This window comes from Melospiza melodia, chromosome 1 (genome assembly GCF_035770615.1).
Source record: "Melospiza melodia melodia isolate bMelMel2 chromosome 1, bMelMel2.pri, whole genome shotgun sequence".
NCBI classification, from domain to species: Eukaryota; Metazoa; Chordata; class Aves; order Passeriformes; family Passerellidae; genus Melospiza; species Melospiza melodia.
In genome coordinates, this window is record NC_086194.1 from 117993238 (window position 1) to 118011968 (window position 18731).

The 18731-nt window shown below is 34.8% G+C and overlaps 1 protein-coding gene across 6 annotated transcripts in view; it reads right to left on the reverse strand.

Moving 5' to 3' along the window:
* CCDC102B (coiled-coil domain containing 102B) overlaps window positions 1-18731 on the reverse strand; it is a 140775-nt gene that overhangs the window by 75428 nt on the left and 46616 nt on the right. For 4 of the 6 annotated variants that reach the window (XM_063165493.1, XM_063165485.1, XM_063165466.1 and 1 more), the window contains one exon: window positions 16208-16304. The exons of the other annotated variants lie outside the window; for them this stretch is intronic. In XM_063165493.1, the coding sequence (XP_063021563.1) occupies window positions 16215-16304 (90 nt within the window). In that variant the 3' untranslated portion in view covers window positions 16208-16214. The remainder of the gene's footprint in view (window positions 1-16207; window positions 16305-18731) is intronic. 6 annotated transcript variants of the gene reach the window in all.

Genomic DNA, 18731 nt, shown 5'->3' on the forward strand with positions numbered 1-18731 from the left:
TTTATCAATACTTCAATTATTTTTATAACTCATTTGATGCAAAGATTGTTTTCAAATCAAAACAATAAAAATAAGGAGATATTTTTACAAACAAGATTACTTTAACAATCAAGATAATAAATATTGCCTCTCTGCCTAGGAGAACCATCACTGGAAGCTGGCTAGGCAAAACCAAAATATAATAATTTCAGAACCTATTCTATTTGGATAGTGGAGGATTTCCTGCTAATTCTTAATATAATATTATTCAGGGTGACTTTGATTTAATAAGGAAAAAAAGTCATTGAAAATCTAGAAACTCTAAGTTTCCTCTATTAAAATACAGCAAGCTAAATTTAAGTTCTTTTGCTGAAAATAACCAGAATGATTAAAGTTTTAAAGTAAAAATTCTTCCTTTTTTACTTTGGTGGAACGTAAATATACACATACATATGGCAGTTACACAAAAAACCCTCTGTTCTTTTATTCTATTTGTCTTTGAGTTTTTACAGCAGCACTCACAAAATAAACGTGAAGATGAAAAAATTTCCCCATCATTAAAGCAATTGTAGCAGTACCTAAAACTACTAACACATGCAGAAGTTTAATGCTTAAAAAATCACTACCTTGCAGAGACCTGCTGATTATTGCAGTTACTGACAGTACAGCATATCAATACCAAAGCAAGCCAAAAATCTTTCTTTTACTTTTAATCATATTTCACTCATAGTCATCTCTTCTTTATTATTTTTTTACCTTTGAGTTATTTCTCAGCTCCAGTTGACAGATTGTGAAAATAAAAATCAATATTAACATCCCAATATTAATATCCCTAAAGCACAGAGAACTAAGTGTAATCTCAAAGCTAAGCTTTATTTGTATGAGTATTGTTTTAAATCTTTATTCACTTACTATATCATCGAGTTACAGTAGATGCAGGAAAAACCTTCTTTAAATTATTTAGCACTACTCATCTAATATACAAATGTCGGCTATTAGTAATTACTGATTAAGATCAATTACTGAGTAACAATTAACTAAATATTTTATCTTCTACATGTCTCTCTTAGGTATATTGCATTCATGTACAAATTTTGGAAGACAGAAATTTTTGACTTTGCAGTTAATTTTATGAGATAAAAATATCCAATCACCAGAATTTGAGGTATCACAAAATACTAAGTTGTGCTGAATGAATGCTGTTCTAGAGACAGAGCAAGCAGTCTGCACTGATCCTTCAGGCCATTCATGAACTTTCACAGAAATATGTGCAATTAGGACCTACGTGTTGTTTGGGTTTAATCCAGCACTTTTTTCCTAAATGACCAGCTCATTAACAATTGACAAGGAATGATATTCAAAAGGCAGAAGCTTTCAGGAGCACTTCCTGCAATAAGATCATTACATAGGGGAGGCAAAGGAGATGTACCATCACAGAGCTCACCTAGCAGCTCTCCTCTTCAACTTCTCATAGTTCCAGAAGTTTGGAAACATCTCTGCAATATGGTTATGTCTTTCAAAATTATACACAATATATTACGTCACATTTAGGCCGTGCAGACACTTGTGGCAAATACTGTTGTGACCCCCTTCCAACGCTCCCTGATGAGAACTACCATTGTTTTCATGTTTAGTCAGGAGCAAAAAAACAATAGGGAATTTTTAGAGTACCGTAACAGAAAAAACTATAAAAATGAAAGCACTGCAAATAGTTTATTTATTGACATAACTTATGTGCATTCCACTCACAAAGACTGAAAATTCTCCAGGGCAGGTGTAAAAGGCATAAAATACAGCATACTTCCAAACCTTCCCTCCTTATCGACTGTCAGTTTACTAAATGAAGTAAATAAAAATCTCTTATCGTCATATAATTCACTGCTCTTAAGGCACTGAAAATTTTCTTCAAGGTATTACTTATCAATTTTAATAATTACTTCTTCTAATTCCCAGAGGTGTTTTCAACATCCTTAACAGATATGTCAAAAAGACCAACAAAAATCAGTAAGCAGGAAGATTACTCAGTATGATTGTTTACCCACAAGGAGTGAATGAAATGGATGTTACCACCTTTCTTTACATAAAATAAAATCACTGAGCAGATCCACATACCTTTAATCTGGGTCAAAAGTCTGTTGCCTGTATTACTTTTATTTTAACAAAGACATCTACATGGGGATTGAATTCAAGCTAAGACAATCCTAGCTTTACATGTGACTCTTATTTAACAAGGGCAGGTCTCCACAGATTTAAAATGCCAAATAAGAAATTCTGCTTAGCAAGCCTGAGGAATACCCTGAAAATAGCCTTACACTTCTACCACATTTACTGATGCAAATATTGTAAATTATGAGTCCCTTTTCTTTTTAGATGTTACAGAACTGACAATTATGTTTCATTTAACTATTTTCAGGTCTCCTGCAACAATTGTCAGAGGAAGAAACAACAAAAATCCTTATACAATCCTCTGATACACAGATATAGAAAATAAAATTCAACAGTTAACGTAGCTTTATGAGATTGCAGTATAGACATTTTTGGTGTACACACCTGCAAATTTGTACAGGAAGAATCCATCTACCTGTTGGTAGATATGGATTCATATTCAATCCATAACTTAAGTCACAGCATTACCTTAGTTTTTTCTACCCACTGCAGTTTGATCCATCAAGCACCAAGATTTTCAAGGTAAAAGATTTATTATCCTCTCTATTCAGAGAACATAAATAACTGTCAATTTATTGAATAATAAAATTGTTGAATTTTTGATTATTCATTTTTCCAATGAATTGGAAAGAGAAACTGGGGAAAGTATTTGCAATTTCTACAAATGTTCTGTAGAGAAATAGGTGGAAAAAACAATTCAAAGATAAATTTTATACCTAATAGTGCATATACTCTGAAATTACATTCTTCTTTTCTTATTTTTTCTCATATTTGTCTCTTAAAAGCAGTAAATATTGCTCAAATGTTTAAATCCATTCAAATCCATAGGAATAGAGCCAAAGTCAGTAGGCAAGTCTTCCTAAATTTTTTTTTTTGTTTTCCACATTTTTCATTGAGCACTTCTGAACTTCCAAGACAAACTCATCCTTGTGACTTTATTTCTCTAACTCCAGTCACAGCAAATTCCTTTCCAAGCAGTGTCTTTGCAATATCTTAGAGAATGAGTTATCTGTGGACAGATGAGCCTTTGCTTGTACTCCCAAGTCAATTACTTTCTCTTATGGGTATCAGCTGAACCACTTCACAGCTTTTATGGGTCACTCTGTGGTCAGGATCTGCTGGGATGTATTACAAATAGTGAAGTATGGGTTTAAATAAGCTACCTTCAAAAGAATCCGTGCACCTCGGGCCATTCAATTAGAGGAATTTACAGCACTATAGCAAATTTTCCTTGTTTAAGACTCCATGTTCCTCAGGCAGTAGAATTTTGAGAAACAGCAGTGTAGGGCAAGGTACATAAAAACAACTAAATGTTACCACACACTGGAAGAAAGCATTTTAGACCAAAGGGAGAGAGAATTTTTTAATTTGTTTTATTATTAGGTAGGAGCTGGAAAATAAAAATGTGAGAAAGGCAAGCTGTTCTACTGAAGCTGATTAGTTCCATAATATATCTCAGAAGACCTCACTGTCCATCAGTCTCCTTGAATGAAAAGTTAAAAAAGGAAAAATGGTCATTGAGTAAGGCTGCAAACATCAAACCTTGAATATTCTAAAGAACAGGAGCATGGATAAGATCATAGGGTTCCTTCTGGTTCTCCATATTGAGTTATATTTCACTTTCAATTGTTCAAAGATTAAATCATTATTGTTGTTTTTCTCCTAAATACTTCTAATATATTAACAGCAAATCTGATGTCTGATGCAACTTGATTTGGAACATTTCACAGTTTCACAGAATCACTAGGTTGGAAGAGACCTTTAAGATCATAGAATCCAACCCAGCTAAATCCAATAAAATTATAGTGTATCTTTGCTACAGCTACCTGTCAGAGGATCAATAACTAGCTTTCCAACTAATTTCATTTATTAGCCTTAAAAGCTGAACCAGCCACCCTGCAAAACCATATAAAAACAACCCTAATCCAAACAAGAGATCAACCCCCAAATTTAAAAATCCACGCAGTAAAGGATGTCTACATGGAATATATCTCAAAATTTACACTGAGAGTGTGGTGGTGATGCCAGTCCATGTAGCGATTTGACCTTACCCATGGAAGGCCACAGAATTTCTATTCACTCAGCAGTGCAACTTCTCATGTCTCGTCTTGTTGAGTTGAGAATTGAGTTTAGCAATGTGAATATGATTTATGTCAAAGGTCTGACAAATCTATAAAGCTGATAAGTAGCAAACATTACCCCTATAAGTTACACTGGGGTCGGAGGAGGCCATCACAGAATGCAAACTAATAATTGCAAACTGCCTTCACAAAGGGACAAACACAGTTTAGGCAGCAACCAAAAAAGAGAAGTCAAACAATGGCAGTGTGTTTAAAAAAATAAAAAAAAAATTAAAAAATCCCATGACAGACTCAAATCTGAGAAGAAAGAAATAGTCACCACCAATCATAAAATTCTTCATTTAAAAAAATCAGGACCAATAGCTTCCTGTAATCCTCCCCCTGACTCCATCCCTCCTGAGGATGTGTACCAACCTAAAATACTAGGTTGACAGCAGAAAGATGAAAAAAATATCAGAGAAGTGGAAAACTTGAGTAATTTACATACTACAAATTTAACTGTATTTCTACTGAAAGCTTTTCTTTGTTACCTAGATATTTGTCTGTAAATATCAGTGTCATTGTAACTGAGATAGTAACTACCTTTTGGATTATACAATTAGATTTTAATTAGATGAACTTTATAACATAATCCAAAGTGTGGATGTGCTTCCTGAATTCGTACCAATTTCATGTGATCCCCCTAATTTCAAGATATACTCATTATGAACTCCTTTATTTATTTTCTGTTTTCTTTCTTTGTCTTAGTCTGACACTGCAACCACTCCACAACATTCATCAATCACTCAAAAAGAAAAAGCAACGAATCAGGAACAGCTTCAAAGTTTGCTATGCTTGAAACAATGCCAACTGTTGTTTACTTAGAGTAGTGAAGTCCAAATCTTAGAGTGACAGTTGATTTTCAATGAAGGATATGATTAAACAGCATTTAACTAATGATTTCCTCTCTAATGTCTATTACTAGAGTAATACAAAAATCAAGATGGATTGGATTTGTGAAGAGACTACTTTATTTTTTATTCTGCTTCTAATCCCTCTTAGGTGAAAAAAAAAATCACAGAACCCAGAAAAATTCAAATGAAGTATCCTTTGCTGTGGCTCAAGAAGTAAAAAAAGTTTGAGATGTCCTCAATGTCCTCACTGGTTTTAACAGAAATATCCATTTATGGTGCACAAACAAAAACCCCCAACATTTTTTCTTTCTTTACTTTTGATGGACATTCTATTATTAAGCCAATAGTTTGGCAAACTGACAGATACTGCCAACCTAACCAGAGGTTTTCTGCTTTATTCCAGTCTTCTGATTTTGAGATGTGAAAAATAATTTTGCACACTTACACAAAAAGTGCATAGGATGACAACTGCATGTCCCTCAAAAAATGGGAAGAGATGGGATTTAAGGCCTTTCCTGAACTCAGTTGTTAAGGGAAAAAAAAAAAAAAGCCATTAAGTGTTCTGAATGCTCTTGATACACAGTGAAGTAGAAACTGAAATAACAGAGCTGAACTCTACTGGTATTTCATGGAATCTGCTTATGTTGATGGTAGACAGGGAAAGAATAAAAATATTTTGAAGAACAATCTAAAATAGCACAAAAGGACAATAATAGACAGTGTTGTTTTTTTTTTCTTCTTAATCCTGACAACAGAAGAAACAATTTTACTTCTAGATGTGCGTACCTGACATTGCAACTAAGACAGAACTATGGCAAAAAGGAAGGAATTATGTTGAAAAAGTGAATCCTCAAATATGGTCAAGTAATTAGAGACAACAATAATTTAAAAAGGACAAGCTCTATCACAGAGAAATTGCTAGATGGGAAAGGAAGGCAATTAAGAGCAAGCCAATAAGCTTGTTTTAACTTTTATTGTAAATTCTGATTTTGCCACTCTTTTCCCCCGTTTGCCATAGTTCTGTCTTAGTTGCAATGTCAGGCACTTACATCTGGAAGTAAAATTGTTTCTTTAGACATTCAAAATACAAAATTTAGACAGTAACCAAAAATCTGTAATTTTTACTGATATTAAAGTAAAATTTCAGCTCCCTTTCCCTCCTCCCCCACCCCCAGTATCACCCCCATTTAATCAGTATTTTCAACTTTTATTGTGCTAATTTCTGAAGAGAAAATACTGAAGTACAATTGAGATGCTCCATATAATTATTTATTAGGAGCACTGAATTTTTGATGTGGTGGAAAAAGTTCCTGATTCTTGGGATAATCACGAACTCCATGATAAAATCATTTTTCAAATTAGATTTGAATAAATATGTCAAATAAATATGCATTCTTCCTATTTATATAGTAATAAATGATTCTACTGGTCTGTTTCCTTTAGCTTGGCCGTACTAAGACTGAATCAACTAGAATTATTATACTAGTAATTTTCTAATGCAATCCTGTTCAAATCACAAAACTTCTCATGTTACTACAATGTGATCATGATATTACCACAGACATCGTAGATACAGACCAACAAAATGTATATTTTGCCTCTGTAACATATTGTAACGGAATGACAGTAACAGAATCTCACAGTATTATGCAGCCATCCTTAGCTACACAGAGAGATGGAACTTTTCCCCCTAGGTATTATTACTTTGTTATTGTCACCATATGTTATGTACAAAAAAAAAGAGCAGATGGAATGTTTATTTTTTAATAAAGATAGGTACAGGGATCCTGGTCCACCTCCAGATTATAGCCAAAAGCTGTTGTTCTAAAGGCTGTGAATCTAATTCTGACAAAACTATTAGAAGCAAATGTCCAATTAGAAAAGCATAATGATAGTTCTCTATAAACATAATTAAATAAGTATATATCATGGACATAGTTTAATTTCTCTCACTCTTTCTGTTCATTGCCTACATTCTATCAAAATAAAGAAGTAAAATAAACTATTGAAAGAGATGCTATTGACAGACAAATGATGTCTCGTTTTAAGCAAAGTAACACTGCATTAAATCATCCTCAAAATAGAGATCAATGTAACCTGAAGGAATCTTTCATAGTTGTACTTATTTTGCCGGGACACAGTTGTTTGTCTCCATAGCAGCTCCTACAATGCTGTATTTTGAATAACTGGAGAGAACAGTGTTGTGACATCAGCTGCTTCAGCTATTGCTGAGCAGTACCTGCACAAAATCCCAGCCTTTTCTGTTCTCGTGTTGCCTTGACAGCGAGGGGACTGGGGATGGGCAAGAGGCTGTGAGGGAACACATCTGGGACAGCTGAACCCAACTGGACAAAGAGATATCCCATACCATGTCATGCTCAGCATACAAAGCTGGAGGAAGAAGAAGGGAGGGCATTCAGAATAGGAGAACTACATAGCAAAATCTGGTTTTTTCACTATTTACCTTTCTCAGGTAGACATACTGCCCTAGTGTTCAGTAGCATGTAACAGCTGTCCTACTTAGCAAATGAGTACAACAAATTAAAATTTCCAAGTCAGCTCTATTGAGTATGTTGTGCACAGATGATAGGAGCACATTCAGGACAGGCAATACATTTTTCTCATGTCAATTTACTGTGTGTGGTCAAACCAACAATGCAGAGTACTGCAGCACAATATCTGCTTTTCCCAAAATCAAGGCAAGACTGCACAAGTCTTATGAAGCTGATATACATAATGGACTTGCCCTGGATCCTCAGATTTTCAGTAAATTTTGTAATCAATTCAAGATTTGTATTTTGAACAAGACCACTACCAAGCATCTATTGAGAAGACCTCTGAATGTCACTTGAATATAATTTCTGTGGGCGGGGAAGAGAAGAGGTATGAACACCTTAACATAAAACATCAGTATTGTTTATTGCTTGTTTTTTTTTTTTTTAATTGCAGCCTTGTACTACATCTTGAGATGGGTGATATCACACTGACAAAACCATTAGTTTTGCCAGTTACAGTCCTTCTGTAAATACAGTCCTTCATATGTCATCAAATATATCTAATGCATACATTAATCCAGATCAGTTTGCCATTCCACACAGCTGCTGTACATTTAATCCATATGGAAAAGTTAAAAGTCATGTTCCCATCTAAATTATCTTACTAGCTTGTGTAAGCAATTCCATAAAGTTGTCCTAAATACACATTAGCACATTATATTAGCACAACATATTAATAAATTCATACTTATTAATTTTTTGTTTTTACATATTAAACTTTTCTGTCCCACTGGTCATTGGAGTTTTTTGTGAACGATAGATCTTTGCAGTAAAAAACACGGAAATGCTACCTGGCAAAAAGGGTTAAAAAACCACCCCAAAATGGTATAATTTTTATATATTCCTAGAAGCAATTGAGTTAGTACAGTATGGTGGAAACAATTCACAATAAGGAATTTACAGAGCATATCCAAAGCCAGGGTAATATTTCTACTGTAGCACTATTCTTCCCTTAGATCACCCAGAAGGAAACTTTAATATCTATGCTATGAGAGCTGTAAGGCATTTTTGACAGGTCTCCTGAGCAATTTACCCAAGGACTATTCTAAAGCAGCATAATTTTCCTGTCAACATTTGTTGGTATCATTGGGGGAGGTTTTGCAGCAGGCTGGGGCAAAAGGTGAGAGGACACAATACAGAGAAAATGTAAAAAAGTTTAAAGAATAAACTATTGCATCATTCCTCCTGTCTTGCGAGGACAATGCATAGAAAGATAGCACCATACTAAACAAACATTTTTTTGTTTAGTATGCATGCTTTCCACCATTTCCCATATGTTTCTCACACCAACAATTCCTTTTTGCCCAATCCAATAAGGCCTATTTTTCCCTTTCTCAGTAGGAATCGTTCAATCAAACATTCAAATTCTGCTCAACCATTTCCTACCATGCTAAGGACATGCTTTCTACCATATATCCAAATAGGAATCAATAAATCGATGTTGAGAGGCAAAAAAAAAAAAAAGGTAGATCTGCTTAATTTTTTTTTTTTTTTTTGTAAAATCATCTAAATATTAAGGACTCCAAATAAGAAATAGACTATACAAGTACATAATTTCAACAACAAAAATTTTGAGTGAAAGGTTATATTTGCCTTGGGATATATTAGAAAAGGCCACCATATCACGGGTGACATTTCTAAATATCAATTTAGCTGATCTTATGAAACAGCTCCTCTTTCTCTGGAGCCAAACTCAACAAATACTCCAGTGCAAGTTCCTTAGCCCAGCAGCACTATTTAAAAATAAGAAAAATACAAATTCAAATCTTTTGTCCACAGTTCAAAGGTAGATTGGAAATACTGCAGCCTACATGCTGGACTCTATCAGCCTGCTTCTACTAGTCCAAATCCACAGCTCAGTAATTTATACACACACCACTCATTTAATTTAAGATACTGAATATCTTAATATATAATAATTACTGTGTTGAAGGAAAAATACATCTGGCAGGTAAGAGATCACAACAGGGAGACAAGTGATTGCATAGTATCTATTTTAGTGTTCATAAATGGCATCTGTAAAGACTTCTGATTCTGTTATTGTGCTGATTTACTGCTTGAAGATGTAAGAAAGTTGAACTCACATCAGTGTTCCTGTTTTTTTGGAACATGCCATGAACTGGATCGTTCACAATTTTCCTATGATTCCCTACCACTACAAAATATTCTCGTTTCTATTTCTACCATTAGTATTTATAAAACCAAACTATATTTTTCTGTACTGGTCTCTACTGGGACCAGAGTCATTTAATATCTTCATTAATGACAAAGATAAAGGAAATTTGCAGATGACACTAAGCTGAGTGGTGCAGTTAACCCACTTGAAGGATGAGACGCCATCCAGAGGGACCTCTACAAGCTCAAGAAGTGGGACAAATGCAAATCTCATGACATTTAACAAAACCAAGTGAAAGGGGCTGCACCTGGGTCAGGGCCACCCCAGTATCAACACAGGCTGTGGGATGAACAGACTGAGAGCAGCCCTGTGAGAAGGACTTGGGGCTGCTGCTGGGTGAGGGGCTGGACGTGACCCAGCAATGTGCTCCTGCATCCCAGCAAGCCAAATGTGCCCTGGGCTGCATCCAAGGCACCACGGCCAGCAGGGGGAGGGAGGGAATTCTGCCCCTCTGCTCTGCCCTGTTCTGCTCTGGTGAGATCCCACCCGGAGTGCTGCATCCAGCTCTGGGGTCCTTAATATGAGAAAGACATTGAGCTGCTGGAGCGAGTCCAGAGGAGACCACCAAGTTGATTAGAGGAAAGGAGCTCCTCTCCTATGAGAAAAAGCTGAGAAAATTGTGTTTGTTTGACCTGGGAAAGAGAAGGCTTTGGGATAACCTAATTGTAACCTTCCAGTACCTGAAGGGAGCCTACAAGAAAGATGGAGAGGGGCATTCTGTAAGGATGTGTAGTGACAGGACAGGAGGGAATGGCTTCAGGGTGAAGGAGGGTAGGTTTAGATCAGATATTATGATCATTCTTTGCTGTGGTGGTGATGAGGCACTGGAACAGGTTGCCCAGAGATTGACCCTGACCATGACAGTGGAGATGGAAACAAATTGTCTTTAAGTTCCCTTCGATGTAAACCATCCTATGATTCTCTGATTCTATTATTCCATATATGCTATATGGCAGTATGTAACAGATCTGTATTTTTTACATTGCTTTGTCATTCATATCAATGTTTTAGGATAAAAAAATTCTAAATTTTGTTCCCCCCTTGTCGCACGCCTCTTCAGAAAACTTATTTTTACCTTCTATGCAGAAACAATTCAAACCCCAAAGAAGCTTTTTTAAAATAAAATGTACATTTATAACACACCAGCTAACAACTCTTTCTTTTTCATAAAACAGCCTAAAGTGGAATGTGCTTTCAATCCAAATATGTTTACAATCATTTTTAAAGCTGTATTACTTTAAAGCATAATTCCATATTCTTCTTCTTGGTTCAAAGCAAGAAGCCCCAAATAAGTAAAAAATTTTTCTGTGTTTAGTTTTGTATGACCATTTATGTATTTGAACATTTAATCATTTAGAGAATACAAAGAACAAGTGAAGTCTTGGCTTACAAAATTGAACACCAGTATTTTTTAAAACTCCATTTAAAATATTACATTGTTTATATTACAGATATTTTGGAGGGTTTTTTTCATCAATTGATTCTTTTTTATTTTTTCAATATGTGAACACATTTTTATAATGGACAAAACACAAATGCATAGTATAAATATACCTACTCAGAAAATTATAGAAAATTATATAGAATATATTTTATTTTTCCAAAGTACTGCATGCAAGTTAGGGAATCAGATCCAGTATTTAGAGAAAAATCTTGTTTTCTTTAGAAAGAAAAAACAAAGGGGTTTTTTTAATGAAACTATTTCTAGACATTTCCCTCATAAAGTCCAGCTTTCATAACTTCTCCTTGATTGGCATTTGACCTTCAGCATTCCAAAGTGTAAAACTTCTGCTTCATGCACATGATCTTATGAAATTTAATATAGACTTATCCTGAAGCATTTGATTTAGCATTTCTGTATGAGTTGCATCCACTGTTCAGTGAAATTAACTTATCTGCATTTAGAAGCTAGTAAGCACCACACACTCAGAAAGGTATTGAAAACCTCTTGTCATTGTGTATTTAGATCACTAGTAGTAAATTCTTTATTAAAAAAATAGAGGTTAAATTGCATTACCTGAAACATTTCAGAAAAATAAGCACTTGGAAGAAAATAATTTTTTTCTTGGATAAGAACTAACTAATATACTGGAAAAACTACTAGAAAGTCAGAAAATATATTTCCAACCCTTTGTTACCTAATCACTTAGAAGCAGTGCCCTGACACCATTGTAGTCACAATGGTGTCAGGTCATATAATTTCTTTAACATTTCTCTATTCCTATTGCAGGGGATGCATACATTCATCAAAAAAATCCCATAAGCTTTCAAGGTTTTTGTTATCTTCACTATCTTTCATCTTTTAGTATGAACACCACAATTTTTTTACATTATTGAAGCTTTTATTACATCTTGATGGAAACAAATGGAACAGTTTATAAGCTGCAAGATTTTTGCAGCGTTTTGGAGCGTTGTGAAAACAGAATCAAATCCAGCTTTGTTGGGAAATAAAAAATTTTAAAATGCCTCATTATTTTTCTCTAGGATCTTATGTTCTTTCTCTTTATAGGACATTTTCCTAAAATTTTTTAATTTATGGAGTCAGTATTTTCTAAATCATAAAGATTATTCTGGTATATAAAATGAAATATTTTATTTATTAGACTTAAGAAGTCCCAGTAAGGTCAATGAAAATAAAGTTTACTCTCAGCACAACCATCAGTTTCTGAAACAAACAGAAACATCAATAGCTTTCCTCACCTAATCAATGCAGACAGATTGATTTTTCAGAAGGCAGACTATTATGTATGTCTGAGTACCACGACCTTTCAGATTTTACCAACAATATTCTTCATGTAAATTGATCTGCCTTATACCATGGGAGCCAGGGATGCAGAACTGCCAAAAGCATTCACTTCCACTTAGTTAGCTGGAAATATTACTTAGGAAAAAGCACCTTCTTCAATCATGGTGTGCCGTGTGATGAGTTGTAAATGTCTAAGACAATTCAGAACTGCAGATACCTTTACACCCAGTAATATTAAAACCACAAGAGTGTGAATGTAGAGTAATTGATTTAAACTTATCAGTTCTAGGCCATTAGACTTGGTAAAAGGTATTTCCACTCAACTATACAGGAGCCCATTACAGTCATTTCCATTTGAAGGTCAGCCATCACCAGTGCTGACCTTCAACATGACATAAAAGTTGTTAATTGATTCGTTTACCAGAACAACAAACAACAAAAAAATAACAAAAAAACAAAACACACCAAAAAAAAAAAAAAAAAGAAACAAAAACAAACTACAAAAACAAATCAACATTCACAAATAAACCCACAAAACTAAAAAACTCATAAAAAAACAAAAACAAACCACCTCACATTTAATCAATCTGAACAAAAGAAACTTATTATCTTGGTGAATCTGGCTGGGCTGAAACAATCCCTGTTCAACAGTTCTACAGCCTCTTAGCCAAGTACTAATTCAGATACAGTCATTTGATACTAAATGATGGACAGAGGGGCTCCAAGGGCAGCGGCTGGGCTGCCTGGGCTTTGGGCCAATTTAGAGGCAGTATAGCTGAGGGCATGCCCCTGCTCCCCCTTGAGAAAGGACCTTTAATAAAGCTTGGACAAAATGCTCTGCTGGAAACAAAAAGTAAGTGCTGCTCAGCTCGTGACTCTGTTTCCCTTAGGGAATGGGTGCCCCTCTGACATATTGGGGTAGAGGTTAACATACTGACACTGAAATTACAGTAGTGCAACAGAAGAAGAATTCTGGATTCTAAATATTTACAGCCATTACAACACTGGCAAAAAAAAAGAAGTCTCCACAGACTAATCACTTGCAAAATTATAAGGACCCTTGAAAACCCTAGGACAGGAAAATGTTTTCTAAGATAACATTTGTAAGGGTTTCTACAACATGCTTAAGCATAGTGTAAAACAGTCGATTAAATATCTGGCACTAAAGAAATTGCATCTTCCAACATGGTTGCAATTCATTTGTATTACACATTTGGCAATGTGAAAATAAATATCCTTGGTAAGACGTATGGCCGAGAGTAAGGATTTATTATGCTATCTAAGAATTTCTGCTAAATGACGACATGATTGATATTTCTGCATGTTGATAATAGGTAAAATAATGTTGAAGACTATTTATTTTCCTTTGCAATTATGTTATATGTCAACACAGCTTGAGAATGTCTTGAAATTGTTTTTTAACACATTCATTTCCCAACTATAATTAAACAAAGATACTAGAAATATTAGATGTTATATATACAAAAAAAAAGGAAATTCTTTGCAAAAAAATGTTTTTGCAATAACAAGTGCAGTTTCAGACTATAACAAAAGAACTTCCTTAGTATCATCAAGTAGAAATAAAATTCTGGTCAAAGCATCTTAAAAAAAAAGAAAAATTAAAAAAACAAACAAAAAAAAAAAAAAAAAACAGAAAAAAAGGAATTTGCCTTTAGGTAGAGAAATAACTTTGGTTATCTTACATAAACTATTATTTTCCTTCATCACAAATTTTCTGGATCAGAAAAAGGCAAAGACATCAATATTCCTAAACTGAGAATAGCAAAGCATATGGGAAGAGATGAGGTCAGACAAGAGGTGTTCACATCCATAGATAAGTATTTATGCTGTTAGAGGACTACCTCATTGAATCTTGATAAAATTACCTTAAATAATAACTAAATAAAAGCTGTTTTTTCTGTTCTCTTCTTTGGCACAGGATTAAATTTTTATGAAATTCTCAAGCGTCAAAGCATTGCCAATTTTTTTTTTTAATAAGGTCTAATGAAGAAATAGTAGACTGTTTCCACTATTTCTAATTAGATTTAGTTTACTTTTTCCCTTTAATTAGAGAGTAATAGGATGGTTTGCGTTGGAAGGAACCTTAAACATCATGTGATTCCAAACCCCTGCCATAGACAGAGACATCCTTCACCAGACCAGGTGGCCCAGAGCCCCATCCAACCTGGCCTTGAACATTTCTGGGGATGGGGCAACCACAATTTCTCCGGGCAGCCTGTTCCATGCCTTGCCACCCTCATAACAAAGAATTGCTTCCTAATATCTAATCCAAACCTACTCTCTTCCAGTTTGAAACCCTTCCGCGTTTTTCTTGTGGAAAGTCCTTTTCTGTCTCCCCACCTTAGATACTGGAAGGCTGCAAGCAGCACCCCTGAGCCCACTCTTTTCCAGCTCTGAACAAACTGTTCTCTCAGCCATGCCTTGCAGAAGAGGAGCTCCATCCCTCTGATCATGGTGGCTTGGGCTTGCTCCAACAGCTCAATGTCTTTCTCGTGTTGAGGACCCCAGAGCTGGATGCAGCATTCCAGAGGGATCTCACCAGAGCAGAACAGGGCAGAGCAGAGGGGCAGAGTCCTCTGCCTTGCTGTGCTGCCCACACTGCTTTGGATGTAGCACATTTGGCTTGCTGGGATGCAGGAGCACATTGCTGGGTCACGTCCAGCCCCTCACCCAGCAGCAGCCCCAAGTCCTTCTCACAGGGCTGCTCTCAGTCTGTTCATCCCACAGCCTGTGTTGATACTGGGGTTACCCTGACCCGGGTGCTCCCCTTGCACTTGGTTTTGTTAAAATGTCGTGAGATTTGCATTGCCCCACTTCTTGAGCTGGATATACTGGGATAAATAAGTAAAAGAGGAAGGGAGGAAGGGATTAATGAGTAAGAGAAGAAGGAAGGAGGAGAGGGAGGGAGGGAGGGAGGGAGGGAAGGAGGGAGAGAGGGAGGGAGGAAAAGGAAAGAAAGAAGGAATAAGAAACATTATGAAGGTTTACATAGAGACATATCATTACACCAACTTGGCTAAAAGGGTTAAAAAGTGAGACCAGATCACAGACAGCTGAGCCATGATCTCTTCAATGAACACAATAACCCAAGATGGCTGTTCTGAAAGCAATGGGCTATGCACAGCACAGCAAGGCAAAGCACAAGATATTCCAAACATCTACTGTTGACTGTTTAAAGAACTGAAATTTCCAAATGTCAAAAATGTTCAAATCCATGAGCATGTATTTTTGAGAGATACTGCTGAGGAACAATTCCTTTTGTTCTTTTTCCAAGATTACTAAAACACGTCCCAAATTGAAGGCTGAATTAGCCTCTCCTTACTTTTTAATAAATATTTTTTTACTTATTCTGAAAAAATAATTTGAATCACAGAATATGCTGAGTTAGAAGGCCCCCACAAAGATAAGTCCAACTCCTTTTCCTGTAACAAGTGAATTTGAAAGTCTGCTACTTCAAAGAAGCTGGAATTTAATCAGAGGAAGTATTTTAAAATATTCAGTAACTGTAGCAATTACCTTGACAACTGAGACAAGCTTTCAGATATTTCACACAGGGCCAAAATTTCTATGTAACTGAAAAGATTAATCACTGATTAATCAGATTTGACAGGCTGGATTCAAAGGAATGAAACTTGAACAGAGCATTGGCACACTTGGACGCACATTTTCCTCTTTACCAAATGACAACTTCATCATGAGACAAAAGAAAAAAAAAAAAACAAGTGAAATTTCTGACCTTCTATCAACAGCAATAAAGTTAAGAAAAATATTTTATGAAATAATAAAATGGGAGGAAAAAGAGAATTAAAGACTGGAATTTTATCTTATTACAGATTTTGGGAACAATTTGAAAGCATATTCAAGTCTGACAATAGAGCAGAAGAAAGTTAAATCAATGTCACATATATATGTATTCTGGGGTAGGGTTTACTGTGGTTATTTCATAAGGGAACTATATGAAATATTATATCACATGAATAGCGTAATTATCTTTTTACAAGGGAGAAAAATAGATCTTAAAATCTGGCAGTACTTTTATAAAGATAACTAACAGAAGCCAAATTGGATAGGAGGAACAACTTACAGAAATTATCAAAAATATTATTAATCCTTTTTCTAACAAATCAACAGCATGAAACCTCATAGTTTATTGACAATTACATAAACAATATCAAAAATTAAGGAAACAAGAAATCTACTTGAGTTTCCTCTGAATTCACATAGGAGAAGCATGGAAATAAATAATTCAGTGTCCATATTTTATATATATGTATGGGTTACATCAGAGGATCTATCTCAAACTGAACATTGTCATAAATCAAGGAGACAAAATGGGTCATTAAAAAGTCCTGGGATATCAGACATTAAAGAATTCAAAAAGCCTAGGAAACAGCTAACACAAGGACAATTTTTAAAATGCTTCAAGAGGATATAAAAAAGCCCAGAAAGAACTGATATTGATATTCTTAGTTACAAATAAGATAAGGCATGGGCAAATATGATTTATTGAGGAAGAATCAAAACAATTTTTATTCAAAAAATCTTAGGGCTTACTAACTTATGCCAGTTTTCTGAATGAATCAATAAACTGACTCTGCTGGATCAGAGGTCTTGGCAGGCCTTCAAATGTCATTTCACAAAGATCTTTCACAATGATTCTTAGAGAAACTTAGCTGACATTAAAAAATGCCCTTACATACAGGAATACCTAGTTACTGAATTAGGAAAAAATAAGTGAGAAGGGAAAGAAGAGAGGAATAATTGAGCAGTTTCCATGGTGTTGGAAGATCATATCAGTGATGGTGTGAAGAAAGAGGGAACTGAATTAATTTTCTGTCTCAGTATCATGAAAATGTAAAAGTAGATGTAAGGCAAACAGTGTAAATATTTTCCTAATGTGCAGCTAAATTTACAATTTTTCATGGCAGGGCATAGTGGATGTTAAAAATAACATGTGCTTCAAAATACTTTATAAAAATTACCAAAAAAAATTCAGTAAGAAGCATTAGAGTTGAAAAACACTGATCTCATTCTGGAAACTCTTCAGACATGAGTTGCTAAGAGCCCATGACAGTTCTCTGAGACAGTATTCCTGTGCTGCTCTTAGCAAGTATTCTGTACATACCCATTTTTGGTCAATGTCAGAAATGGGATACAGGGCTAGATGAACTTTTATTCTGATGGCCTGCAAATACTCTCATGCTACTCTGCAAAAAAAAAATATAACTGGCTTTTCTAAAGCAAGCTTTTCCTACTGACTGAAAAAAACAGGGAGGGAGGTGGTGCAACAGAGTTGGGAAACTACAGAACAGTACTAAAGGTATTATCCTTAAGTGAAATAAAAGTAAAATAAAGTGAAATAAAAGTCAAATAAATATTTTTCTAAAAAGAAAGAATAAATATAAAATAGCTAATTATACACATGCATCAAAAAAAACATAGCTTTTCTGGTTTCCATCATCACAATAAAATGTGTAATTAAAAAATATTCATAAGAACTTTGAAAAATGTATCATTGCAATTTACAGGCCCATTTAAGAAGTTAGAAAATTGATGATAAAATAATAAAATTAAATTAAAAATTTGAAGCATATTAATGCTTTAAAGTTATACCACTACTCAGATGCAAATGAGAGATTCATTTTTAAATCTGTTCTTGAACTTTCAGATTTTCTTGTCAAGAATTCTGAATTTAATATCTTTGAAACTGGAAACTTCTGAGAAAAGTACAGTGCTGAGTGTTGATCTTAAACAGTTTGTAATCCAGTAATTTTTTCCCTGTCTTTTATTAAATATCAGCATAACTTGCTAGAGGAAACATATCTGTAAAGCTCTATTTTTCTTAGTTTTAGCTCTACAATTTAGACAATTTTCTAAGGAATTGAAATGAGCATTTCACCAGAAAGTAATTAGAAAAAAAGCATATAATAACAACAGTACTCCATGTTGTAATTCTGACAAAATATATTGTGTTTTAGAAATCCATTTAGGGAGCAAATTGTGCAGCCTGTACTGTTTTATCATTGCAACAACCAGCCCCAGTGGTTTTTGTTGAAACAAACCTATTTCTCCACTGGATGAACAGTGCTAGATGAATGTCAAAGGGTTTAACAA